At 42.7% G+C, this 23,013-nt stretch overlaps 1 protein-coding gene across 6 annotated transcripts in view; it reads left to right on the forward strand.

Moving 5' to 3' along the window:
• svild (supervillin d) overlaps nt 1-23,013 on the forward strand; it is a 226,291-nt gene that overhangs the window by 129,536 nt on the left and 73,742 nt on the right. For all 6 annotated transcript variants that reach the window (XR_014032158.1, XR_014032159.1, XM_081393653.1 and 3 more), the window contains 4 exons: nt 17,806-17,953; nt 18,158-18,241; nt 18,363-18,443; nt 18,535-18,715. Coding sequence is in view for 4 of the 6 variants with exons in the window: in XM_081393653.1 (XP_081249779.1) it covers nt 17,806-17,953; nt 18,158-18,241; nt 18,363-18,443; nt 18,535-18,715 (494 nt within the window). In the remaining 2 variants the exon portion in view is untranslated. The remainder of the gene's footprint in view (nt 1-17,805; nt 17,954-18,157; nt 18,242-18,362; nt 18,444-18,534; nt 18,716-23,013) is intronic.

Raw genomic sequence — 23,013 nt, forward strand, 5'->3', positions numbered from 1 at the left:
TCAGTTGACTACGGCAAAATCTAACGAATCAGATTCGACTATGAAAATCCATCCTATATATATATACACACACACACAGTCATGGCCAAAAGTGTTGGCACCCCTGAAAATTTTACAAAAAATGAAGTATTTCTCACAGAAAAGTATTGCAATTACACATGTTTTGCTATACACGTTTATTTCCTTTGTATGTATTGGAACAACACAAAAAAACAGGAAATTTTTTTCACACAAAACTCCAAAATGGGCCGGACAAAATTATTGGCACCCTTAACTTAATATTTGGTTGCACACACTTTGGAAAAAATAACTGAAATCAATCGCTTCCTATAACCATCAATAAGCTTCTTACACCTCTCACCCGGAATTTTGGACCACTCTTCTTTTGCAAACTGCTCCAGGTCTCTAATATTGGAAGGGCACCTTTTCCCAACAGCAATTTTAAGATCTCTCCATAGGTGTTCAATGGGATTTAGATCTGGACTCATTGCTGACCACTTCAGAACTCTCCAGCGCTTTGTTGCCATCCATTTCTGGGTGCTTTTTGAAGTATGTTTGGGGTCATTGTCCTGCTGGAAGACCCATGATCTCGGACGCAAACCCAGCTTTCTGACACTGGGCCCTACATTGCGACCCAAAATCCTTTGGTAATCCTCAGATTTCATGATGCCTTGCACACAGTCAAGGCACCCAGTGCCAGAGGCAGCAAAACAACCCCAAAACATCTTTGAACCCCCACCATATTTGACTGTAGGTACTGTGTTCTTTTCTTTGTAGGCTTCATTCCATTTTCGGTAAACAGTAGAATGATGTGCTTTACCAAAAAGCTCTATCTTGGTCTCATCTGTCCACAAGACGTTTTCCCAGAAGGATTTTGGCTTACTCGCGTACATTTTGGCAAACTGTAGTCTTGCTTTTTTTTTGTCTCTGTGTCAGATCTGCCGTGCAAAGGCAAAAGGCCGTAACTTTGTTTTTGGTCGAAAATTAGTTATTTATATTTTTGGCACATTCAAGACCTCCTTTATCATGTGGATGATTATCTTGAATCAATTCCGTTGTTTTTTTTTTTTTTTCGAGAAAATAACAGTTGTCTTAACAGTACTTCCAAAAGATCTCTGGAGACGGACTTGTAACCTTGAGATTGTTGATATTTTTGGTTCTCAAGTCCTCAGACAGTTCTCTTCAACTCTTTCTGTTCTTCATGCTTAGTGTGGCACACACAGAAACACAATGCAAAGACTGAGTCAACTTCTATCCTTTTTATCTGCTTTCAGGTGTGATTTTTATATTGCCCACACCTGTTACTTGCCCCAGGTGAGTTTAAAGGAGCATCACATGCTTGAAACAAACTAATTTATCCACAATTTGGAAGGGTGCCAATAATTTTGTCCGGCCCATTTTTGGAGTTTTGTGTGAAATTGTCAAATTTGCTTTTTTTCGTTTTTTTTTGTGTGTGTGTGTGTGTGTGTGTGCGTTGTTCCAATACACACACAGGAAATAAACATGTGTATAGCAAAACATGTGTAATTGCAATACTTTTCTGTGGGAAATACTTCATTTTCTGAAATAAATAAATTATATATTTATATTTATATATATATATATATATATATATTTTATATTTATCTCACTGAGGCAGCTACAAGAGAGATGTCGTGAGCAGAGGTGACCATTGTTCATCGCCTTTATCGACTTGACTTAGGCGTTCGATCTGGTCAGCCGGAAAGGCCTCTTCACCCTACTGCAAAGGATAGGATGCCCCCACAAGCTTCTGAGGATTATCATCTCTTTTCATGATGATATGCAAGGCATTGTCCAGTACGATGGCTCTTTCTCAGACCCATTCCCTATCAGAGGTGGAGTGAAGCAGGGCTGCGTACTCGCTCCAGCGCTCTTCGGCATCTTCTTTTCCTTGCTGCTGACCCACGCCTTTAGTAAATCAGAAGAAGGCATTTACCTCCACACTCAAACTGATGGAAACCTGTTCAACACAGCACGCCTCCGAGCAAAAACCAAGGTGCGAAAGGTTCTGATATGCTTTTCGCAGATGACACTGCCTTGACTGCACACTCCGAAGAAGCTCTACAACAACTTATCAACCGCTTTGCGGATGCCTGCAGAGATTTTGGCATCACCATCAGTCTCAAAAAGACCAACATAATGGGCCAAGATGTTAGCAGCATCCCGAATATCTCCATTGCTGACTACACCCTTGAAGTGGTAGATAACTTCACCTACCTTGGCTCTACCATCTCCAGCAACCTCTCCCTGGATGCCAAGCTAAACACTCGGATTGGTAAGACAGCAGCAGCTATGGCCCGCCTAGCAAAGAGAGCTTGGGATAATTCCATGCTGACGACAACATACCAAGATGAGGGTGCATCAAGCTTGCGTGCTCAGTACTCTACTATACAGTAGTGAAGCATGGACCCTGTACTCCCGGCAAGAACGCAGACTCAACTCATTCCACCTGCGCTGCCTCAGGAAGATCCTAGGCATCACCTGGCAAGACCGTGTCCCAAACAAGGACGTTCTGGCCAAGGTGGGAATACCAAGCATGTTTGCATTACTCTCCCAGAAACACCTGCGCTGGCTAGGCCATGTCAGTCGCATGCAGGATGGTCGTATACCCAAAGATCTACTCTACAGCGAGCTTGCTACGGGCTCCAGACCAGCAGGAAGGCCTGTTCTTCGCTACAAAGACATTTGTAAACGAGACTTGAAGGCAGGCAACATCAATCCAGCAGTTTGGGAAGCAGCAGCTGCAGATCGCTGAAGATGGAGGCAAGCTGTCGAAGCAGGCATCAAAGTGTTGGAGAAGAAAAAAAAGAGTACAAGTGGGAAGAGCGGAGAAAGCGCAGACGGCAGAGGGTTGCATCCGCAGATATAGCACCAACAGATCCTGACCCAGGCACATACTACACCTGCAGCAACTGCAACATAGCCTGCCGCTCCAAAATTGGACTATACAGTCACAGCAGACACTTTGATGCTGCATACCAACCACAGAGACTCCTTGACGCATATTCCATTGTCTCCAGAGACAGACGGATGCCAACAACAACTATATATATATATATATATATATATATATATATATATATATATATATATATATATATATATATATATATATATATATATATATATATATTAGGGTGCATAAAAAAACACAATTCTTGAATTTTGATATGGCTGGGTGCTAAAAGTGTTCCAATATATGTAGAAACAACACATGCAAAATATTTTTCCAGTACATGATGATTTAGGGGTGCCACCGCACATCTGTTTTTGTTGGATAAAGTGGTCAACAGTGCTCAATGGTCACAATGTAGATCTGAGGTAAACAATACTACAGCTAAAGAGAACAGAGATGATCTTTCTGTTTGAGGTGATCTTTCTGTGTTGGGTATGTATTATTACACATTACTATCATATCTGTAGTTGTGTCTTTGTATACTTATTTATCATTTAAGTCATATTTATAGGTATTTGGTGCTCATTACATCTAGCTAACATTAGCTAGCAACAGTTTGCTAACCACAGTTAGCTATCTATGTTAGCTAAGCTATTAAGCTTAACATCAACAATATTCTAGAGTGGACAATGTCATATTCAGAGTATACAGTAGGGAGAACAAGTATTTGATACACTGCCGAATTTGCAGGTTTTCCTACTTACAAAGCATGTAGAGGTCTGTAATTTTGATCGGGTACATTTTAACTGCGAGAGACGGTATCTAAAACAAAAATCCAGAAAATCACATTGTATGATTATTAAATAATTAATTTGCATTTTATTGCATGACATAAGTATTTGATCACCTACCAACCAGTAAGAATTTCGGCTCTCACAGACCTGTCAGTTTTTCTTTAAGAGGCCCTCCTGTTCTCCACTCATTACCTGTATTAATTGCACCTGTTTGAACTTGTTACCTGTATAAAAGACACCTGTCCACACACTCAATCAAACAGACTCCAACCTCTCCACAATGGCCAAAACCAGAGAGCTGTGTAAGGACATCAGGGATAAAATTGTAGACCTGCACAAGGCTGGGATGGGCTACAGGACCATAGGCAAGCAGCTTGGTGAGAAGGCAACAACTGTTGGCGCAATTATTAGAAAATGGAAGAAGTTCAAGATGACGGTCAATCTCCCTCGGTCTGGGGCACCATGCAAGATCTCACCTCATGGGGCATCAATGATCATGAGGAAGGTGAGGGATCAGCCCAGAACTACACGGCAGGACCTGGTCAATGACCTGAAGAGAGCTGGGACCACAGTCTCAAAAAAAAAAAAACATTAGTAACACACACCATCATGGATTAAAATCCTGTAGCCAAGCCAGCGCATGTCCAGGGCCGTCTGAAGTTTGCCAATGACCATCTGAAAATAGAGCTTTTTGGTCTAAACTCCACTCGCCGTGTTTGGAGGAAGAAGAAGGATGAGTACAACCCCAAGAACACCATCCCAACCGTGTAGCATGAGATGGAAACATCATTCTTTGGGGATGCTTTTCTGCAAAGGGTACAGGACGACTGCAACGTACTGAGGGGAGGATGGATGGGGCCATGTATCACGAGATCTTGGCCAACAACCTCCTTTCCTCAGTAAGAGCATTGAAGATGGGTCGTGGCTAGGTCTTCCAGCATGACAACGAACCGAAACACACAGCCAGGGCAACTAAGGAGTGGCTCCGTAAGAAGCATCTCAAGGTCCTGGAGTGGCCTAGCCAGTCTCCAGACCTGAGCCCAATAGAAAATCTTTGGAGGGAGCTGAATGTCCGTATTGCCCAGCGACAGCCCCGTATCTCTGACAATCTCTGTAATTGCAAACAAAGGTTTCTGTACCAAAAATTAAGTTCTGCTTTTCTGATGTATCAAATAATTATGTCATGCAATAAAATGCAAATTAATTACTTAAAGGTGCATTGCGCAAGTCTCTGAGTTTTTGCAGAACTATGCCCCCTTTGGTGACAAGCGAAACTGCAACACTGCAACTGAACGCGCATGACGTCACGCCCAGTCTCAAATTCCGACCCGAATCCCTCTTATTTATTTTACTGTACAGGATTATAGAGGCAATCGCAGTAATCAGAGAAGGGCTCATTCAGCCCATCAGGCAATTGTTTAAGCATGTATGGGTTAGAAAAACGGGTATTTTTAACATGAAATGTTGCTCAATGCACCTTTAAAAATCATACAATGTGATTTTCTGGATTTTTGTTTTAGATTCTGTCAGTCACAGTTGAAGAGTACCTATGATCAAAATTACAGACTTCTACATGCTTTGTAAGTGGGAAAACCTGAAAAATCTGCAGTGTATCAAATACTTGTTCTCCCCCACTGTAGATGTCTCATGTGTATTGAGAGTAGCATTGTAGTTGTTACAGTAAATTAACAGGGTAAGGCCACGTGAAAATGTCCCATTGACCTCCATTCATTTTGTCTATAGGACAAATGAATGGAGAATCTTGAAAGTTGAATTCTGAGAAATGCCCAAGTTGCCCAAAGGGCAAACAAACAACTTTTACTTTGATAACCCTATAGAACATGTTACTGTATAAAAGTCCACTGTACTCAACATTTCCAGGTCAACCTTTTGGCAATTAGACTAAAAATTGCACATTTTTCGAAATTTTGCCAAAGTTCATGTGTTAGGTGGCACCCCTAAATCTCAATGGAATTCCTCAAAACTTTGCAAAAGTCATTTTTATGTTAATTGGAGCAAAATGCAATGCCAGCCAAATTGATATTTTTAAATTAAAATTTCCCATTCAAATTTGATGCACCCTAATATATATATATATATATATATATATATATATATATATATATATATATATATATATATATATATATATAAGCCTCTATATATATTGTCCCTTGAGTATAGTATTGTCTATATATATATATGTGTGTGTATATATGAGTACAGTACAGGCCAGGGTCATACAGAGGTTTTCCAAGACGAGTTCCACTTGGAACAGGCCTTGCAAGGGTCAATCAAAGAAGTTGAGTCCTTGTGCTGTGCGTCAGGTGCAGTAGCTGGCTTCAAAAAACAGACGCTTGAGTGCTGCCAGCATTGCTTTAGAGGTTGCAGAAGCGGAAGGTCAGCTTGTCAGTGCTCAGACCATACTCCGCACACTGCAACAAGTTGGTTTGCATGGCTGTCATCCCAGAAGGAAGCCTCTTCTGAAGCTGGCTCACAAGAAAGCCTGCAAATAGTTTGCTGAAAGCAACCTGTCCAAGAGCATGAATTACTAGAACCATGTCCTGTGGCTAAGATGAACTTGTTTGGCTCAGATGGTGTCCAGCATATGTGGTGACACCCTGTTAAGGAGTACCAAGAAAATTGTGTCTTGCCTACAGTCAAGCATGGTGGTAGCATCATGGTCTGGGGCTTCATGTGTGCTGCTGGTACTGGGGAGCTGAGCTTTATTGAGGGAAACATGGATTCCAACATGTACTGTGACATTCTGAAGCAGAACATCATGCCCTCCCTTCAGAAACTGGGCCGAACGGCATAACGACCCCACACACACCGCCAACTGCCTTGCTGATGAAGCTGAAGATGAAGGTGATGGAGTGGCCAAGTATGTCAATATTCTTTTTGTTTAAAAACATCCTATTATATTCGACAGGCTATTTTCACTCCATTTTATTTTGCTTTACAAATTAGCTTCCCCAAATTCATTGGTTCAAATTCGACAGAAAATTCAACATTTCACATCCGGGAACTTCAGGAATAGCAGTAGAGTACCGATCCATAATGTCCATTTGCTGTTATTTGGTACTCCATTTGCTGTCAGGTGGTACTTTGTTGACAAAGACCAAAACAACAGGGAGATATTTTCATTCATTCACAGAAACAGATTTACACAAATGAAGCAAACGGTAAGAGTATGTGATGATTATCATAGCCAGTATATATGCGGAAAAGCTGATTAAGACACAAAAGTTGTTTACTTTTAATTAAAGGTACAATATGTAAGAATTTTGTATCAAAATATCCAAAAACCACTTGCACAGTGTTATACAGTACTGTGCAAAAGTCTTAGGCATGTTAATACCCCCCCCCCCCCCAAAAAAAGGGTTTAAGTCAGTTATTTATATCTTTTGCTGTAGTGTGTCAGTAGGAAATATCAGTTTACATTTCCAAACATTCTTTTTGCCATTAATTCATTAATTGTAATAATCCAGTGAGATTTCTATATGCACAAGGAATCTGACAACAGCCAGGATGATCTGATTCTCACCATCATCGAATCCGTCTGTGATTACATGAAGAAACAGAAAAAACAGAGACAAACAAAATCCAGAAGAACTGCGGGAATGTCTCCGAGATGCTTGAAGAAACATGTACATAAAACAAATCAATGTTATATAGCTCAACATTATGAAATGTTAGAATTTCAGTTATTCTGAAATGTTAGTAATTCACCACTTGTGGGTAGTTTGGTAGAATTAAATGTCCTTAATCCTTTATATCCACAAAACACGTGTGTGGCTCTGATATCTGTCTCTTATTATCAATCGTGACCTGCTTCATACCACAGTTATGTTAAAAAACATGAATGTTTTCACTCATCCATCAGCATGACAGCAAGTCCCATCATTCCACTGATCACTGCGTCATCAACCTACGCCTTTGTTACTGTAAGAGGTTAGCGACCCCTTGCGGCGAAAACATATTGAAACATATTTATATATGTTTATTTACATATTATTAACATATTTTTTTTTACATATTGTAGCTTTAAATGTCTTCAGATCAAACTTTAAATTTGAGGTAGACATATTTCTCTCGGTTGTTTAGTTTCCTTAACTTTATATCGTGGTGCTGTGCTGCAGAACTAGGGGTTCCCTCAATATGTCATACTCCAGGGCAGGATTCCCCCATGGCCGTGGGGACATCATAAGCTTATCATGGGTGAAAACACTTAACGTAGCTTAATGGACTAATACTGTGATATAAAAGACCAAACTCGCACCTTATTGGGAATGTAGGCTATACTATATAGGCTACAGGCAAACAGATGGACTCAGAATATGAACGTAACATGCAAAGTTTCACGCTAAGCATTTAGTGAAATACTGGCACAAAGTTGGCTTTACATTGGACATTTGATATTCACAAATTTAGGGACCGTCTCTAAAGTTACATACAACATTGAAGAGAATGACTTAGTCATAAAACCAACTGTAAAGTGTTAGGTGCCAGGCATGATTCACACCTTTTAGATGTTTTGAAATTTAATCAAATAAACTGTCAAATCATGTGTAAAAATTGCAATTTTTTCACTAGGGCTCAAACACAAAATAATAGTTTAAAATATTTAAACTCTAAAGCATTTGAAGAGAATGACTTGCAGTCAAAACCAACTGTAGAGTGTTTATGTAGGCATGATGCACAACTGTTTTTTGTGTGCAACACCAATCAATAGCAAACCATTTATGTTTTTATGACTACGCTGTTTGGAAATGACAATCGCATTTACTTACATAAGTATTTATTTCTCGAAAAAAGTTCAAACAGCAGCTTATAACGGCTTGAATACTTTCTTTATGAACGAACAACTAAAGTCACAAGCCTGTATTCTGTTACCATGCTTGCCATGAATATCACCTATCAGTACATATCAAAGACGGCCAAAACATTTGAAAGTATCAGTCGACAGCGTGTTCGTCATCAGTCAAATCTTAAAGGGAACATGTCATGCTAAATCCACTTTTTTAGTCCTTAAATGCATTTTGTTGTATATTTTTAGTGTTTAGAAGTATAGAAAATTTGAAATTAGTCTCTTCAGGTGTTTCGTTGATATCTTTATATTCTGTTTTGGCCTTATTTTTCAACCTGTTCCGATTTTTCTATTCTCTATGACGTTTTGTGAACAATTACGTCACAGTATTTGCAGCGGAACTGCCAAATAAGGACATCGACTACCGGCTCAACACTTCGAGCAATCCGCCATTTTTATTTCTCGCTACGATTTTGTAGTCCAAGCTCAAAGATGCAGAACTTACGAGAGGGTAAGTCAAAATGTTCGGTTGTTGGATGTAGTAACCCACACCCTTCATTACACCGTCTCCCAGCATCAGAACCTCTTCGAAGTGCCTGGTTGAGTTTTATTTTTAACGGAAATGTACCCATAAAGTCATTTTTGTGTGCGCGAACGCGAAGCACTTCAAGGATAACTACTTCAGCAACAACAGGGTTTTTCCTGCATTGAACTTGTTTTAGCGCCCGCCAAAGCGATTTTTTTGTCCCGCCAAAGTCTTATTTGATCGGTGAGTAATGTAGATGAACTGCCGCGCTTGTGACAGGGCGCATGTTTTACTGAAAGAACGAGCAGAGAGAGAGACCCGGTTGCGCGCTCTCTCTCTCTCTCTTCCGAGCCAGGCGAAAGTGTAAACAAGACTTCACCGTCTCCAAACTAGGCGCTGTCTTGCTCTCTCTCCCTCGCACATATTAATCAAAATAAATCGACACGGTGATAAAAGGTCGGAAGACCAAACTTTCATGTGGAGCATTCGGAGATATTTTTTTCCTGAATTACTGTGTGAATTGTGCTAAATAAGTTGCCTTATCTTTTCTGAAAAGCGTTCCGGGCATTAAGCTTACATAAAACAACACTTTAATAAAACGAAAAAACTATCCAATGATGAAATGTTTTCTGTGTTGACACAAATCTTGGATGTCCAAAAGTTTCTGTGCCGCTAGATAATCGTATCTCTGCTATCAAACTACAAAAATGGCCGAACGGGGTGGAGTTGAACCGAGTGTCACCTCTACAAACTGGAGAGGGGGTGGGGTATGACGTATCTCATCTGCATTTAAAAAGGCCGCACCAAAACGAGTTGCTCTCAGACGCACATCAGAAAAGGGGTAGAAAAGGGGCCTGTGGAGCTATAATAATGAGGAATTCAGACCCAAGCATTGCAGTTCCGCTTTATATAGACCACAAATGTATGATTTATATGTAAAAAGGAACGATTTAAAAGCATGATATGTCTCCTTTAATTAACAGACAGCAACTTTTATACCTGAATGGTATAGACCAGACCACACAAATATGCAATTCCAATGGAAGACAGAGTCTTAAACCTTTACATGACACTCAGACATATGCTCATATCTTTGTCTCTGTTATTATAAAACAAAAATGAAAACGCGCTTGCCCATACGAGACACTTGTGCTGCACGGAGCGGTTCTTTCACTGTGTGACGAAAGTTTACAGAGTTTGGTGATCGAATGCAGTTGTCACTCCCATAAACTGTGTGTGAATGCAACCATATTAAGGAGTCAAATACATCACAACCATATTCTATGCCTGTGTGAACAACCATAGAAACCTCTGGTGCTCAGATACAAGCAGCTGCCTAGCTAGTTTGTGGAGATGGTGAAAATAAAGAATTCAGAGGAGCATGAAACATTTCTGGTGACTAGTGACTGGACACACACACACACACAAACACTGAAGAGGTTTTAAGCTGTTCAGGTGGAAACTTAACCTCACAGTAAAAGCCCTGCATAATTAATTCCATAATGAGACTATTGTTTGTTACGTTTTTCTATTTTTTGGGTCATTCCAGAATTGGAGGACATTTAGGCATCCATAATTTTGAAAAATTGGCCCTTTATTTTACTATTTTTTATTATGTATTTCATAAAAACAGGCAATATACCATTAAATAATTTGATTCGTCCAGCTCAGGTATCAAAGGCACACTTTTTATAATACAAGTTTTTATTTTTTTGGTGCTCAGTAACTTTTGAGTTCCATCTTTGCCAAATTTTTTACTTTTGACATGTTTAATTTGACTGATTTCAGCATATATTTTCAAGTATTTGCTAAAATGCATAATGCATATAATCCTTCAAACTACGATAAGGACAATAGCTCAAGCCCCTGTGAGCTAAAAAAGGTAATTTATTATTATTTAAATAAAAATTATACGGTAACAGGGTTGAAATTTAAGTAACAGGGTTGCGAAAAGTTACAGGGTGTTACGTTCAGGTGTGTGTTGGTTGAGGCACAGATAAAGTAAGATCCAGTTGCAGCACACTTTATTAATTACACCTGGGATGACTAATAGACAGACAGGGAACCACTAAACATGACAGGACACAAAACCACATTGTGACATAGCGCCCCCCCCCCACCCCCCCCCCATGGGCATCAGGAGCCGCCCATAAAAACAACAAAAAGTTCAGGAGGGCGGTGAAGCGGAGGCGGTCTTGGGGGAGGGAACGGAGGGTCAGGCCCGTACTGGGAACCGGAACCAGGACACAGGCAAGGCGGGCCTGGGCCGTGGAGTGAGGGCGACCAGGGGGGAGCGGAGCGGAGCAGGATGTGCAGGTGGCCAAGGCGAAGACCCCTCGGGCGGCCACGGCGGAGAAGGCTGTACAGGCGACCAGGGCGTAGCAGGCTGTGCAGGCGACCAGGGCGGAGCAGGCAGTGCTGGCGACCAGGGCGGAGCAGGCAGTGCAGGCGACCAGGGCGGAGCAGGCAGTGCAGGAGGAGACGACCCTTCGGGCGGCCAGGAAGGAGACGACCCTTCAGGCGAAGATGACCCATCAGGCGGCCAGGGCGGGGACAACCCTTCAAGCGGCCAGGGCGGAGAAGACCCTTCAGGCGGCCAGGGCGGAGACGACCCTTCAGGCGGCCAGGGCGGAGACGACCCTTCAGGCGGCCAGGGCGGAGACGACCCTTCAGGCGGCCAGGGCGGAGACGACCCTTCAGGCGACCAGGGTGGAGCTGGCTGAAGAGGCGACCATGGCGGCGCGGCCTCTATGGTCCCATCACGGGACCTACTGCCCCCCCCCCCCCAAAATTTTCTTGGGGACAGCTACGGAGACATAGGCTGGAACAGGCACCGGCTCAGGAACAGACACCGGCTCAAGAACAAGCACCCCGGCGGCCATCTCTGGTGAGGGCTGAGGTTCTGAGATGGAGACAGGCTCAGGACTGGGCAGAACCAGCGGCGGAAAAGTCTCTGTGCTGGACGGGACCAGTTGCGAAGGAAGCTCTGGACTGGACAGGACCAGCGGCGAAGGAAGCTCTGGACTGGACGAGACCAGCGGCGAAGGAAGCTCTGGACTGGACGGAACCAGCGGCGAAGGAAGCTCTGGACTGGATGGAACCAGCGGCGAAGGAAGCTCTGGACTGGACGGAACCAGCGGCGAAGGAAGCTCTGGACTGGACGGGACCAGCGGCGAAGGAGGCTCTGGACTGGACGGGACCAGCGGCGAAGGCAGCTCTGGACTGGAAGGAACCAGCGGCGAAGGAAGCTCTGGACTGGACGGAACCAGCGGCGAAGGAAGCTCTGGACTGGATGGGACCAGCGGCGAAGGAAGCTCTGGACTGGACGAGACCAGCGGCGAAGGAGGCTCTGGACTGGACGGGACCAGCGGCGAAGGCAGCTCTGGGCTGGACAGGACCAGCGGCGAAGAGGGCTCTGGGCTGGACAGGAACAGCGGCGAAGAGGGCTTTGAGCGGGGCAAGACCAGCGGCGAAGAGGGCTTTGAGCTGGGCAGGACCAGCGGCGAAGAGGGCTTTGAGCTGGGCAGGACCAGCAGCGAAGAGGGCTTTGAGCTGGGCAGGACCATCACAGACTCTGGCTCGGCGGCGGCCATCTTGTCCGGAGACACTGGCTCGGCGGCGGCCATCTTCTTGTCCAGAGACACTGGCTCCGCGGCGGCCATCTTGTTCAGAGACACTGGCTCGGCAGGCGTGACGTGAACAGTCTCTGGATTGGCAGAAGTAACGTGAACAGTCTCTGGATCGGCAGAAGCGACGTGAACAGTCTCTGGATCGGCAGAAGTGACGTGAACAGTCTCTGGATCAGCAGAAGTGACGTGAACAGTCTCTGGATCAGCAGATGTGACGTGAACAGTCTCTGGATCAGCAGAAGTGACGTGAAAAGTCTCTGGATCAGCAGATGTGACGTGAACAGTCTCTGGATCGGTAGAAGTGACGTGAACAGTCTCTGGATCGGCAGATGTGACGTGAACAGTCTCTGGATCGGCAGAAGTGACAGGAACGGTCTTCCTGGCAGCACGTGCAGATATTAACGGAGGATCGGCCATGCTGGAGATAGGTCCTGTACGGCCATACACCGATCTGGTGGCTGGCTTGATTGCTGGCAAGACGTGGAGCGCGGTCTGAGGGGACACTGCAGGTTCAGGGAGCTTCTTCTCCTCCTCGCCCAAAGTAAACAAGGATCCACTCCACAACAGGGCCAGGTCAACGTTCCTTTCTAAAGACCCGTGCGGATCAGGTTCGGGCATCAGAGACCGGAGTGGTTCCGATAATCCCCCGCGGAAGAAGATCATCAAGCACTGGGTGCTCATTTGTGCAAGATGTGCCAGCTCGAGGAATTCTGCGACATAATCCTCGATGGCGTGATTCTCAGACGGATGATCTGGACATCAGGACTCCAGGTAGGCATGGCTGCTGGATCTAGGTTTGGTGAGTTCTTCTGTTACGTTCAGGTGTGTGTTGGTTGAGGCACAGATGAAGCAAGATCCAGTTGCAGCACACTTTATTAATTAGATTCTAAACCAGGACTCAGGACTCAGGAACAGAACAACCAAACAACAGCGTAACTGTAGACACAAAAACAGTCAAACAAGAACTCACCAAGACAGGGCTGAAACACAGGGCTTAAATACAGGGGTAAACGAGCTAGACAGGATAACAAGGGGGCGTGGTTAATAGGAAACACCTGGGATGACTAATAGACAGACAGGGAACCACTAAACATGACAGGACACAAAACCACATCGTGACACAGGGATTGATAAGATTACTTTTGATTAAAGATCAGGTCAATAATGTGACAGATGCTCAGGAAACACAGGAACATTGTTGAATAACATTTAATAGCATCTTATAACAGTCCATCCGTCAAGAACAAGAACCCTATAGATATCAATTTCAAAAACCTTTAATGCCTATTAACCTGATGTATATAAAATGAGCTCAAAATGATTTGGTAACACTTAACAATGAAGGGCAGTTTGGCCAGATAAGCGTTAATGAGCAAAGTGCTTTTTAAGTGCTTATTACCTCTACCTGGTTGACATAAAAGGGGAAACAAATATATTCTGTAAAATACAGTATGTAAAAATTCAGATACAGTTTTAAAGCTGATATATTTTTATTACTTAGCTCACTTTCCTCATCTTTAGATAATTTTTCTCACATTGAGGACAATATTAAGATTGGGATTTAGATTTAATATTTAGATTTAAATTTCAGATTTCAGATTTAGATTTTACATTTAATATTTGGATTTAATATTTAGATTGGTTTTTTTTAAAACATATTGTTGACAATTGCAAAGAACATGTTTTACACAAATTTCTGTCTAAAATATGAGAAAAAATAGCAAAATGTGAGGAAAGTCAGCTAAATAATTAAAATATATCAGCTATAAAATTGTATCTGAATTTTTTAATCTGGCACCCCATCGTAATACATTAATAACATGAAATGTATGCTATATTATAATCAAAATTATATTAATTATTTAGCTTAATGTAATGGGTGTTATATTTGTTAATTTCACTCAAATTCTCTCCCTTTGTTATTATCATTTGTTATATTTCTTTCATTATTTTGTATTCTGGAATTATTATTTTAATATTTCATTAATTTATTCTTCTAATATTGATTTCTATTAATTAAGATGCTAAATATTTAGTTCCTAATAGGTGCGTGGTTCCTTTAAAGGAACACTTCGACTTTTTGGGACTTTAGCTTATTCACCGTATCCCCCATACATACCTTTTTCATCTCCGTGCGTGCTTTAAGTCTGTTTGACGCACCCACCGCTAGCCTAGCTTAGCACAAAGACTGGATGTAAATGGCTACAGCTAGCATACTAATCCCAATAAGTGACAAAATAACGCCAACATTTTCCTATTTACATGTTGTGATTTGTATAGTCACAGTGTGTACAAATAACAAGGTCATATGAGACACAGCCATTTTTTAAACATTTAAATACTGGGAACCATTTCCTCAGAAGGCGAAGCACTGCTACTTGGGCGGAGTGATTAGCGCAGCACCCGAGAAGCGCCGTGGTGAGGTGCAGAGAGTTCGCTCAGAGTTGGAGTAATAGAGTCAGCAATTACTAGATAGTAAATGCAAAGTTTACAATCATGGGTGTTCGCTGTATTGTAAAAAGCTGCGACAATAAACAGAGTGGACTGAAGGAGATTCAACCCTGTTACTCTAATTATGGTAACAGGGTTGTAAATTAATGTTAATGTTAGCTTTTTCTCATGAATAGAAACTAGCTGTTTAGCTAGCTCTAACTGTCATCTTTAGGAGAAGGCGTCCAGGAGGCATCCGGAAAAGATGCCCGAGCCACCTCAACTGACCCCTCTCGATGTGGAGGAGCAGCGGCTCTACTCTGAGCTCCTCCCGAGTCACCGAGCTTCTCACCCTATCTCTAAGGGATCGCCCAGCCACCCTGCGGAGAAAGCTCATTTCGGCCGCTTGTATCCGGGATCTTGTCCTTTCGGTCATGACCCACAGCTCATGACCATAGGTGAGAGTAGGAACGTAGATTGACTGGTAAATTGAGAGCTTCGCCTTGCGGCTCAGCTCCTTCTTCACCACGACAGACCGGTACAGGGACCGCATTACTGCAGAAGCTGCACCGATCCGCCTGGCAATCTCCCGTTCCATCCTTCCCTCACTCGTGAACAAGACCCCAAGATACTTGAACTCCTCCACTTGAGGCAGGAACTCTCCACCAACCTGAAGCGGGCAAACCACCCTTTTCCGACTGAGAACCATGGCCTCGGATTTGGAGGTGCTGATTTTCATCCCAGCCGCTTCACACTCGGCTGCAAACCATCCCAGTGCATGCTGGAGGTCCTGGTTTGATGAGGCCAACACGACAACATCATCCGCAAAGAGCAGAGATGAAATCGTGTGGTCCCCAAACCTGACCCCCTCCGGCCCCTGGCTGCGCCTAGAAATTCTGTCCATAAAAATTATGAACAGAACCGGCGACAAAGGGCAGCCCTGCCGGAGTCCAACACGCACCGGGAACAAGTCTGACTTACTGCTGGCAATACGAACCAAGCTCCTGCTCCGGTCGTACAAGTACCGGATATCCCTTAGCAAAGGGCCCCGGACCCCATACTCCCGGAGCACCCTCCACAGGCCGCCGCGAGGGACACAGTCGAATGCCTTCTCCAAATCCACAAAGCACATGTGGATTGGTTGGGCAAACTCCCATGAGCCCTCCAGCACCCTGTAGAGGGTATAGAGCTGGTCCAGTGTTCCACGACCGGGACGAAAACCACACTGTTCCTCCTGAATCCGAGGTTCTACTATCGGCCGGATTCTCCTCTCCAGTACCCTGGCATAGACTTTCCCAGGGAGGCTGAGAAGTGTGATCCCCCTATAGTTGGAGCACACCCTCCGATCCCCCTTCTTGAAAAGAGGGACGACCACCACCCCGGTCTGCCAGTCCAAAGGTACTGTCCCCGACCGCCACGCGATGTTGCAGAGGCGTGTCAGCCAAGACAGCCCTACAACATCCAGAGACTTGAGGTACTCAGGGCGGATCTCATCCACCCCCGGTGTCTTGCCACCGAGGAGTTTCTTGACTACCTCGGTGACTTCAGCTTGGGTGATGGACGAGTCCACCTCCGAGCCCTCAGCCTCTGCTTCCTCAATGGAAGACGTGACGGCGGGATTGAGGAGATCCTCGAAGTATTCCTTCCACCGTCCGGTGATATCCCCAGTCGAGGTCAACAGCTGCCCACCTCCACTGTAAACAGCGTTGGTAGGGCACTGCTTCCCCCTCCTGAGGCGCCGGACGGTTTGCCAGAATCTCTTCGAGGCCGACCGATAGTCCTTCTCCATGGCCTCACTGAACTCCTCCCAGGCCCGAGTTTTTGCCTCCACAACCACCCGGGCTGCAGTCCGCTTGGCCCGTCGGTACCCATCAATTGCCTCAGGAGTCCCACAAGCCAGCCAGGCCCGATAGGACTCCTTCTTCAGCTTGACGGCATCCCTTACTTCCGGTGTCCACCACCGGGTTCGGGGATTGCCGCCTCGACAGGCACCGGAGACCTTACGGCCACAGCTCCGAGTGGCCGCGTTGACAATGGAGGTGGAGAACATGGTCCACTCGGACTCAATATCTCCAGACTCCCTCGGGATCTGGTCGAAGCTCTGCCGGAGGTGGGAGTTGACATGAAATGTCCTCCCATTCTGGAATGACCCTTTTAATTTTCTATGGACCTAAATAATGTTATTGTTATTGAAATGTTACTGAAAAAATAAATGTTTTTAGTAAATTAATAATAATAGTAAAATATTTGTTTTTTCATTGGCTCTTTCAAGAAAATGTATTAATGAAAAATGAAAAAAAAAAAAGTTCTTTGGTGAAAGAAGGTTCCTGACCCCTCGTCTATCGAAAGGTGAAGCTTTTTGTGTTTGACTTTGATAAGTGTGCATTACATTGCTTCATATTAGGATGTTAATTTCTCACAGTTGAAAGCTCAGCTGGAAAATGTAGCATCTGTATGGGGTTAATGGCTCCCATTACACCTTGCATTAACATGCAGTTTGTATTCGGATAGTATCTGGACTTTTTTATATTGCATCACCAGTGTCAGAAGAGCTCAATAAGGAGAATGTTTTCTCTTGTAAGACAAACTTATAAATCACAATTTGAGCATGTTTGACTTCTCAATCTCTGTAGCACAAGTGGGATTTCAGAGTGGAACAGCTTTACGGATTCATGTTGTTTTTCACTTTCTCTCTTCAGAAGTCTTCTGCAGATGTAGAACCAAAGATGTCTTTGGCTGATCGGATGAAGATCTTGCAGGAGAAGGAGGAACAATGGAAAACTAAAGGCAAAGGAGCTTTTAATGACTCCACCCAGTTCTCTGTTGCTGGACGAATGGCTAAGAGAGGTGGGGATAAAATAATTTTCCTAGTTTGTAGCCAAAGACTAAGCTTTGTGCAGAGACCTGAACTTTTTCAAGGTAAATGCACAAACCAAGATACTTGCTGCATACCATAATTCCTGCACATAGGAAAATCAGGTTTTAATGTACATTCTGTGGTTCAAGCAGTTACAAGAATGTTTTCATGTTGACTCATCTGTTTCCCATCAGGCTTAGTGTCACCCAACAGAGAGGATGTTCCCACCATCCTTAGCAAGAAGGCCAGCAACAGTACACCAGTCAAACCATTAGAAGGTATACGTCTGACATCATCTGTGACCCTGTTTGAATACTCATTTGCATCAATAATGTACTGTCAGGGCCATTGTTTCTACAAAGTGTTCTTCATTCATGCCTGGATATGTCCCTCGAACAGAAATCTCCACACGTCCTGATGCTGAGGGAGATAAAAGACTGGACAAACTGGAGTCCTTCTTAGACAGACTTCACAATAAAGGTTATTCATTGAAATACTCTAAATAATTTGCAGGTTAATGCATAATATAGTTGTATGCAGTGATCTGTTTCTCTCTTCATTTAACATGCAGGCACAGGCATGAAGAACTCCACCATCGAGGTGATGGAGGAGAAGGAGAAGGAGGTGATGACCCTGGATGACGAAGAGACGTTTGGGCGCTTCTACAGTAGCTTATCACCCACCACTCTGAGCTCCAGTGTACTGCTAGGCGAGGAAGAAGACTTCAGCATCCTCCTGTCAGACACGCCCAAGTAAGATACTGCTCTAATTTCTAGGGATAGTTAACCAACAACCCCAAAATTCAGTCATCATTTATAAACCCACATGTCGTTCCAAACCTGTATGACTTTTTTTCTTCTGTTGAATAGAAAATAATTATTTTGAAGAATGCTAGTAACCAAACTGTTTTTGTTACCATTGTTACCATTGACTTCCATTGTATGGACAAAAAAACAGACATTTCTCAAAATATCTTTGTTCTACAGAAGAAGAAAAAAACAAACTCTTTGAGATGCTGCAGTCCATATTTGTCTCTTGTAGTAATATTTTTAATAAGCCTCTCTTGGACACCTATATAATATGAATTATGAAGTGATCATCTATGGCAGAGGTTCTCTGAATTTCTGGGGATTTCTACTCAACTGTTTCTTAATTATTGTACTGTATATAAAAAAAATATGCATTTATATTTAATAGCCATCAGATAGATCTGTACCTATATAAAATATGCAGTTTCGCTTGTGCTTAAAATATGAAGTGAAAAATTGTCTGCAACGTGGCCTGGATGCCAATGTGACAATTTCTTGTGTATCACAGGGGGAAGTTCAGCAGAAGCTGAGATAGGGACCCAAGCAGTCACAAACAGGATCACGTCAAGATGTAAAAACGGAAATGCAGTTGACACCAAGTCGATGTTTATTAAAACTTGTTTACAAAATGTGCAAATAAATCGTGTTCAGAGCGTAATTTAAACAAAGGTTATTAATAAAAACAGTCTTAAAACTAGCACAGTACAGGTACTAAAACTGCACCAACTCTCCTCAGCAACAATTGAGGCTGGAGTTTTTCTGTGCTCAAGCAGTGCTAACGATAACCTACTGTTTCTCATGCTCAAAAAAAGATCCGTCTGCAAGTGCCCTATTCTACTAGTGATGGCTCCGTTGAATACAAACATTTAGTATGTAGTTTACCAGTTAAAGTCCCCCTGTAGTCAATCATTTTATCTTTAACACTCACCTTTGATCATAAAAATTACATATTTAAATGTTTTTTCCTTAAAATAAAAATAAAAAAAAACAATATATATATATATATATATATGTATGTATACGTGGTTCTATGAATATGCAAATTAGCCCCGCCTCCACTCACTCACACCAGCTCAGAGATCCACTCGTTGATGATCACACTTTGATGTGATTGGTTACAAGGTAGTTTGAGAAACACCAGCGATTTCAAACTGCTTTTTAGGGCCCGAGCACCGATGGTGTGAGGACCCTCTTGGAATTGCTCTGTTTATTATTATTATTAGGGCCCGAGCACCGATGGTGTGAGGACCCTCTTGGAATTGCTCTGTTTATTATTATTATTAGGGCCCGAGCACCGATGGTGTGAGGACCCTCTTGGAATTGCTCTGTTTATTATTATTAGGGCCCGAGCACCGATGGTGTGAGGACCCTCTTGGAATTGCTCTGTTTATTATTATTATTATTATTATTATTATTATTATTCTTCTCCGCATTGAATTGCATTTTTGAGGGCCTAAACATGCGCGAAAACTCACGAAACTTTGCACACGCGTCAGAACTGGCGAAAATTTACATCTGATATAGGTTTCAGAATTGGACGGGGCAAAACGGCTCGATAACGCCACCTATAAAAGTTCAACGGAGTGCGCCTCCCGCAACGTTCCACGTACGTGCACGAAATTCGGTACATACATGTAATGACCTAATACCTACAAAAAAGTCTCTTGGAGCATAGCCCTAAACCCAACAGGAAGTCAGCCATTTTGAACTTCCTCCCAGATTTTTGTGCAGTTTTTGACATTTTCAGGCCTCATACTTTAACGAACTCCTCCTACAGTTTTAATCTGATCATCTTCAAATTTGGTGAGTGTAATCTTAAGGCCTTTGCGACGTTAAATTGCGAAGATCTTGAGTTTTCGTCGAAGGGCGGGTCCTCGGCGGCCTGACAAATTTTGATGTTTCGCCATGAAACAGGAAGTTGCTGTAACTCAGGCATGGAATGTCCAATCTGCCCCAAACTTCATACGTTTGATAAGAGTTCTGTCCTGAACACATGACCATGCTCATATTCAGTTATAGTCATAGCGCCACCTGCTGGCAACAGGAAGTGACATGTTTAACACTGTTATGGACTCCTAATAACATATAAAAAAGTGCCAGCAAGTGCTAAACATGCTAACAACATACTAGAAGCATGCTAAAACATGCTAGCAAACTCTTAGCTAAGTGCTAAAGCATGCTATTATTGCAATTAAATAGGAATTTGCTGTAACTCAGGCATGGAATGTCCAATCTGCCCCAAACTTCACACTTTTGATAAGCGTTCTGTCCTGAACATATCTACATGAGAATATTCAGTTATAGTAATAGCGCCACCTACTGGTAACAGGAAGTGTCATGTTTAACACGTTGATGCCATTCTAGCAACATGTTAAAAATGCCATTGACTTCTAAACATGCTAGAAACATGTTAAAACATACTAGCAATACCTAGCTAAGTGCTAAAGCATGCTAATTCAATGAAACAGGATGTTGTTGTTACTCAAGAAGGCAATGTCCAATCTGCGCCAAACTTCACACTTTTAATAAACGTTCTGTCCTGAACACATGACCATGCTCATATTCAGTTATAGTCATAGCGCCACCTGCTGGCAACAGGAAGTGACATGTTTAACACTGTTATGGACTCCTAATAACATATAAAAAAGTGCCAGCAAGTGCTAAACATGCTAACAACATACTAGAAGCATGCTAAAACATGCTAGCAAACTCTTAGCTAAGTGCTAAAGCATGCTATTATTGCAATTAAATAGGAATTTGCTGTAACTCAGGCATGGAATGTCCAATCTGCCCCAAACTTCACACTTTTGATAAGCGTTCTGTCCTGAACATATCTACATGAGAATATTCAGTTATAGTAATAGCGCCACCTACTGGTAACAGGAAGTGTCATGTTTAACACGTTGATGCCATTCTAGCAACATGTTAAAAATGCCATTGACTTCTAAACATGCTAGAAACATGTTAAAACATACTAGCAATACTTAGCTAAGTGCTAAAGCATGCTAATTCAATGAAACAGGACTTTGTTGTTACTCAAGAAGGCAATGTACAATCTACCCCAAACGTCACACGTTTGATAAGAGTTATCTCTTGAACACATGTCCATGCTCATATTTAGTTATAGTCATAGCGCCACCTGCTGGCAACAGGAAGTGACGTTTAACACTGTTCTTGACTCCTAATAACATATAAAAAAATGCCAGTAGGTGCTAAACATCCTACCAACATACTATAGGCTAGACATGCTAAAACATACTAGCAAACACTTAGCTAAGTGCTAAAGAATGATATTACTGCAATTAAATATGAATTTGCTGTAACTCAGGCATGGAATGTCCAATCTGCCCCAAACTTCACACTTTTGATAAGCGTTCTGTCCTGAACACATGACCATGCTTATATTCAGTTACAGTCATAGCGCCACCTGCTGGCAACAGGAAGTGACATGTTTAACACTGTTATGGACTCCTAATAACATATAAAAAAGTGCCAGCAAGTGTTAAACATGCTAACAACATACTAGAAACATGCTAAAACATGCTAGCAAACTCTTAGCCAAGTGCTAAAGCATGCTATTATTGCAATTAAATAGGAATTTGCTGTAACTCAGGCATGGAATGTCCAATCTGCCCCAAACTTCACACTTTTGATAAGAGTCATGGCCTGAACACATCTACATGAGAATGTTCAATTATAGTAATAGCGCCACCAACTGGCAACAGGAAGTGACATGTTTAACACGTTGATGCCGTTCTAGCAACATGTTAAAAATGCCATTGAGTTCTAAACATGCTAGAAACATGTTAAAACATGCTAACAATGCTTAGCTAAGTGCTAAAGCATGCTAATTCAATGAAACATGACTTTGTTGTTACTCAAGAAGGCAATGTCCAATTTGCACCAAACTTCACACGTTTGATAAGAGTTCTGTCCTGAACACACATCCAAGCTCATATTCAGTTATAGTCATAACGCCACCTACTGGCAACAGAAACTGACATGGTTAACACAGTAATGCAGTACTAACCACATAATTATTGTGTACTAAGCATGCTAGAAACACACTAAACATGCTAGCAACACTTAGCTGAGTCATGAAGCATGCTATTATCACCATTATACAAAACATTTTGTAACTGACTTTGACATACTCTTACTATATATACCTCCTTAAATGTACATTTCCCAACCATGCTCTGTCTTCCTAAAGCCACCGAGTGTTGATGGCACGGGTGCGA

The sequence above is a fragment of the Scardinius erythrophthalmus genome (assembly GCF_964197995.2).
Source record: "Scardinius erythrophthalmus genome assembly, chromosome: 18".
Classification (NCBI taxonomy): Eukaryota; Metazoa; Chordata; class Actinopteri; order Cypriniformes; family Leuciscidae; genus Scardinius; species Scardinius erythrophthalmus.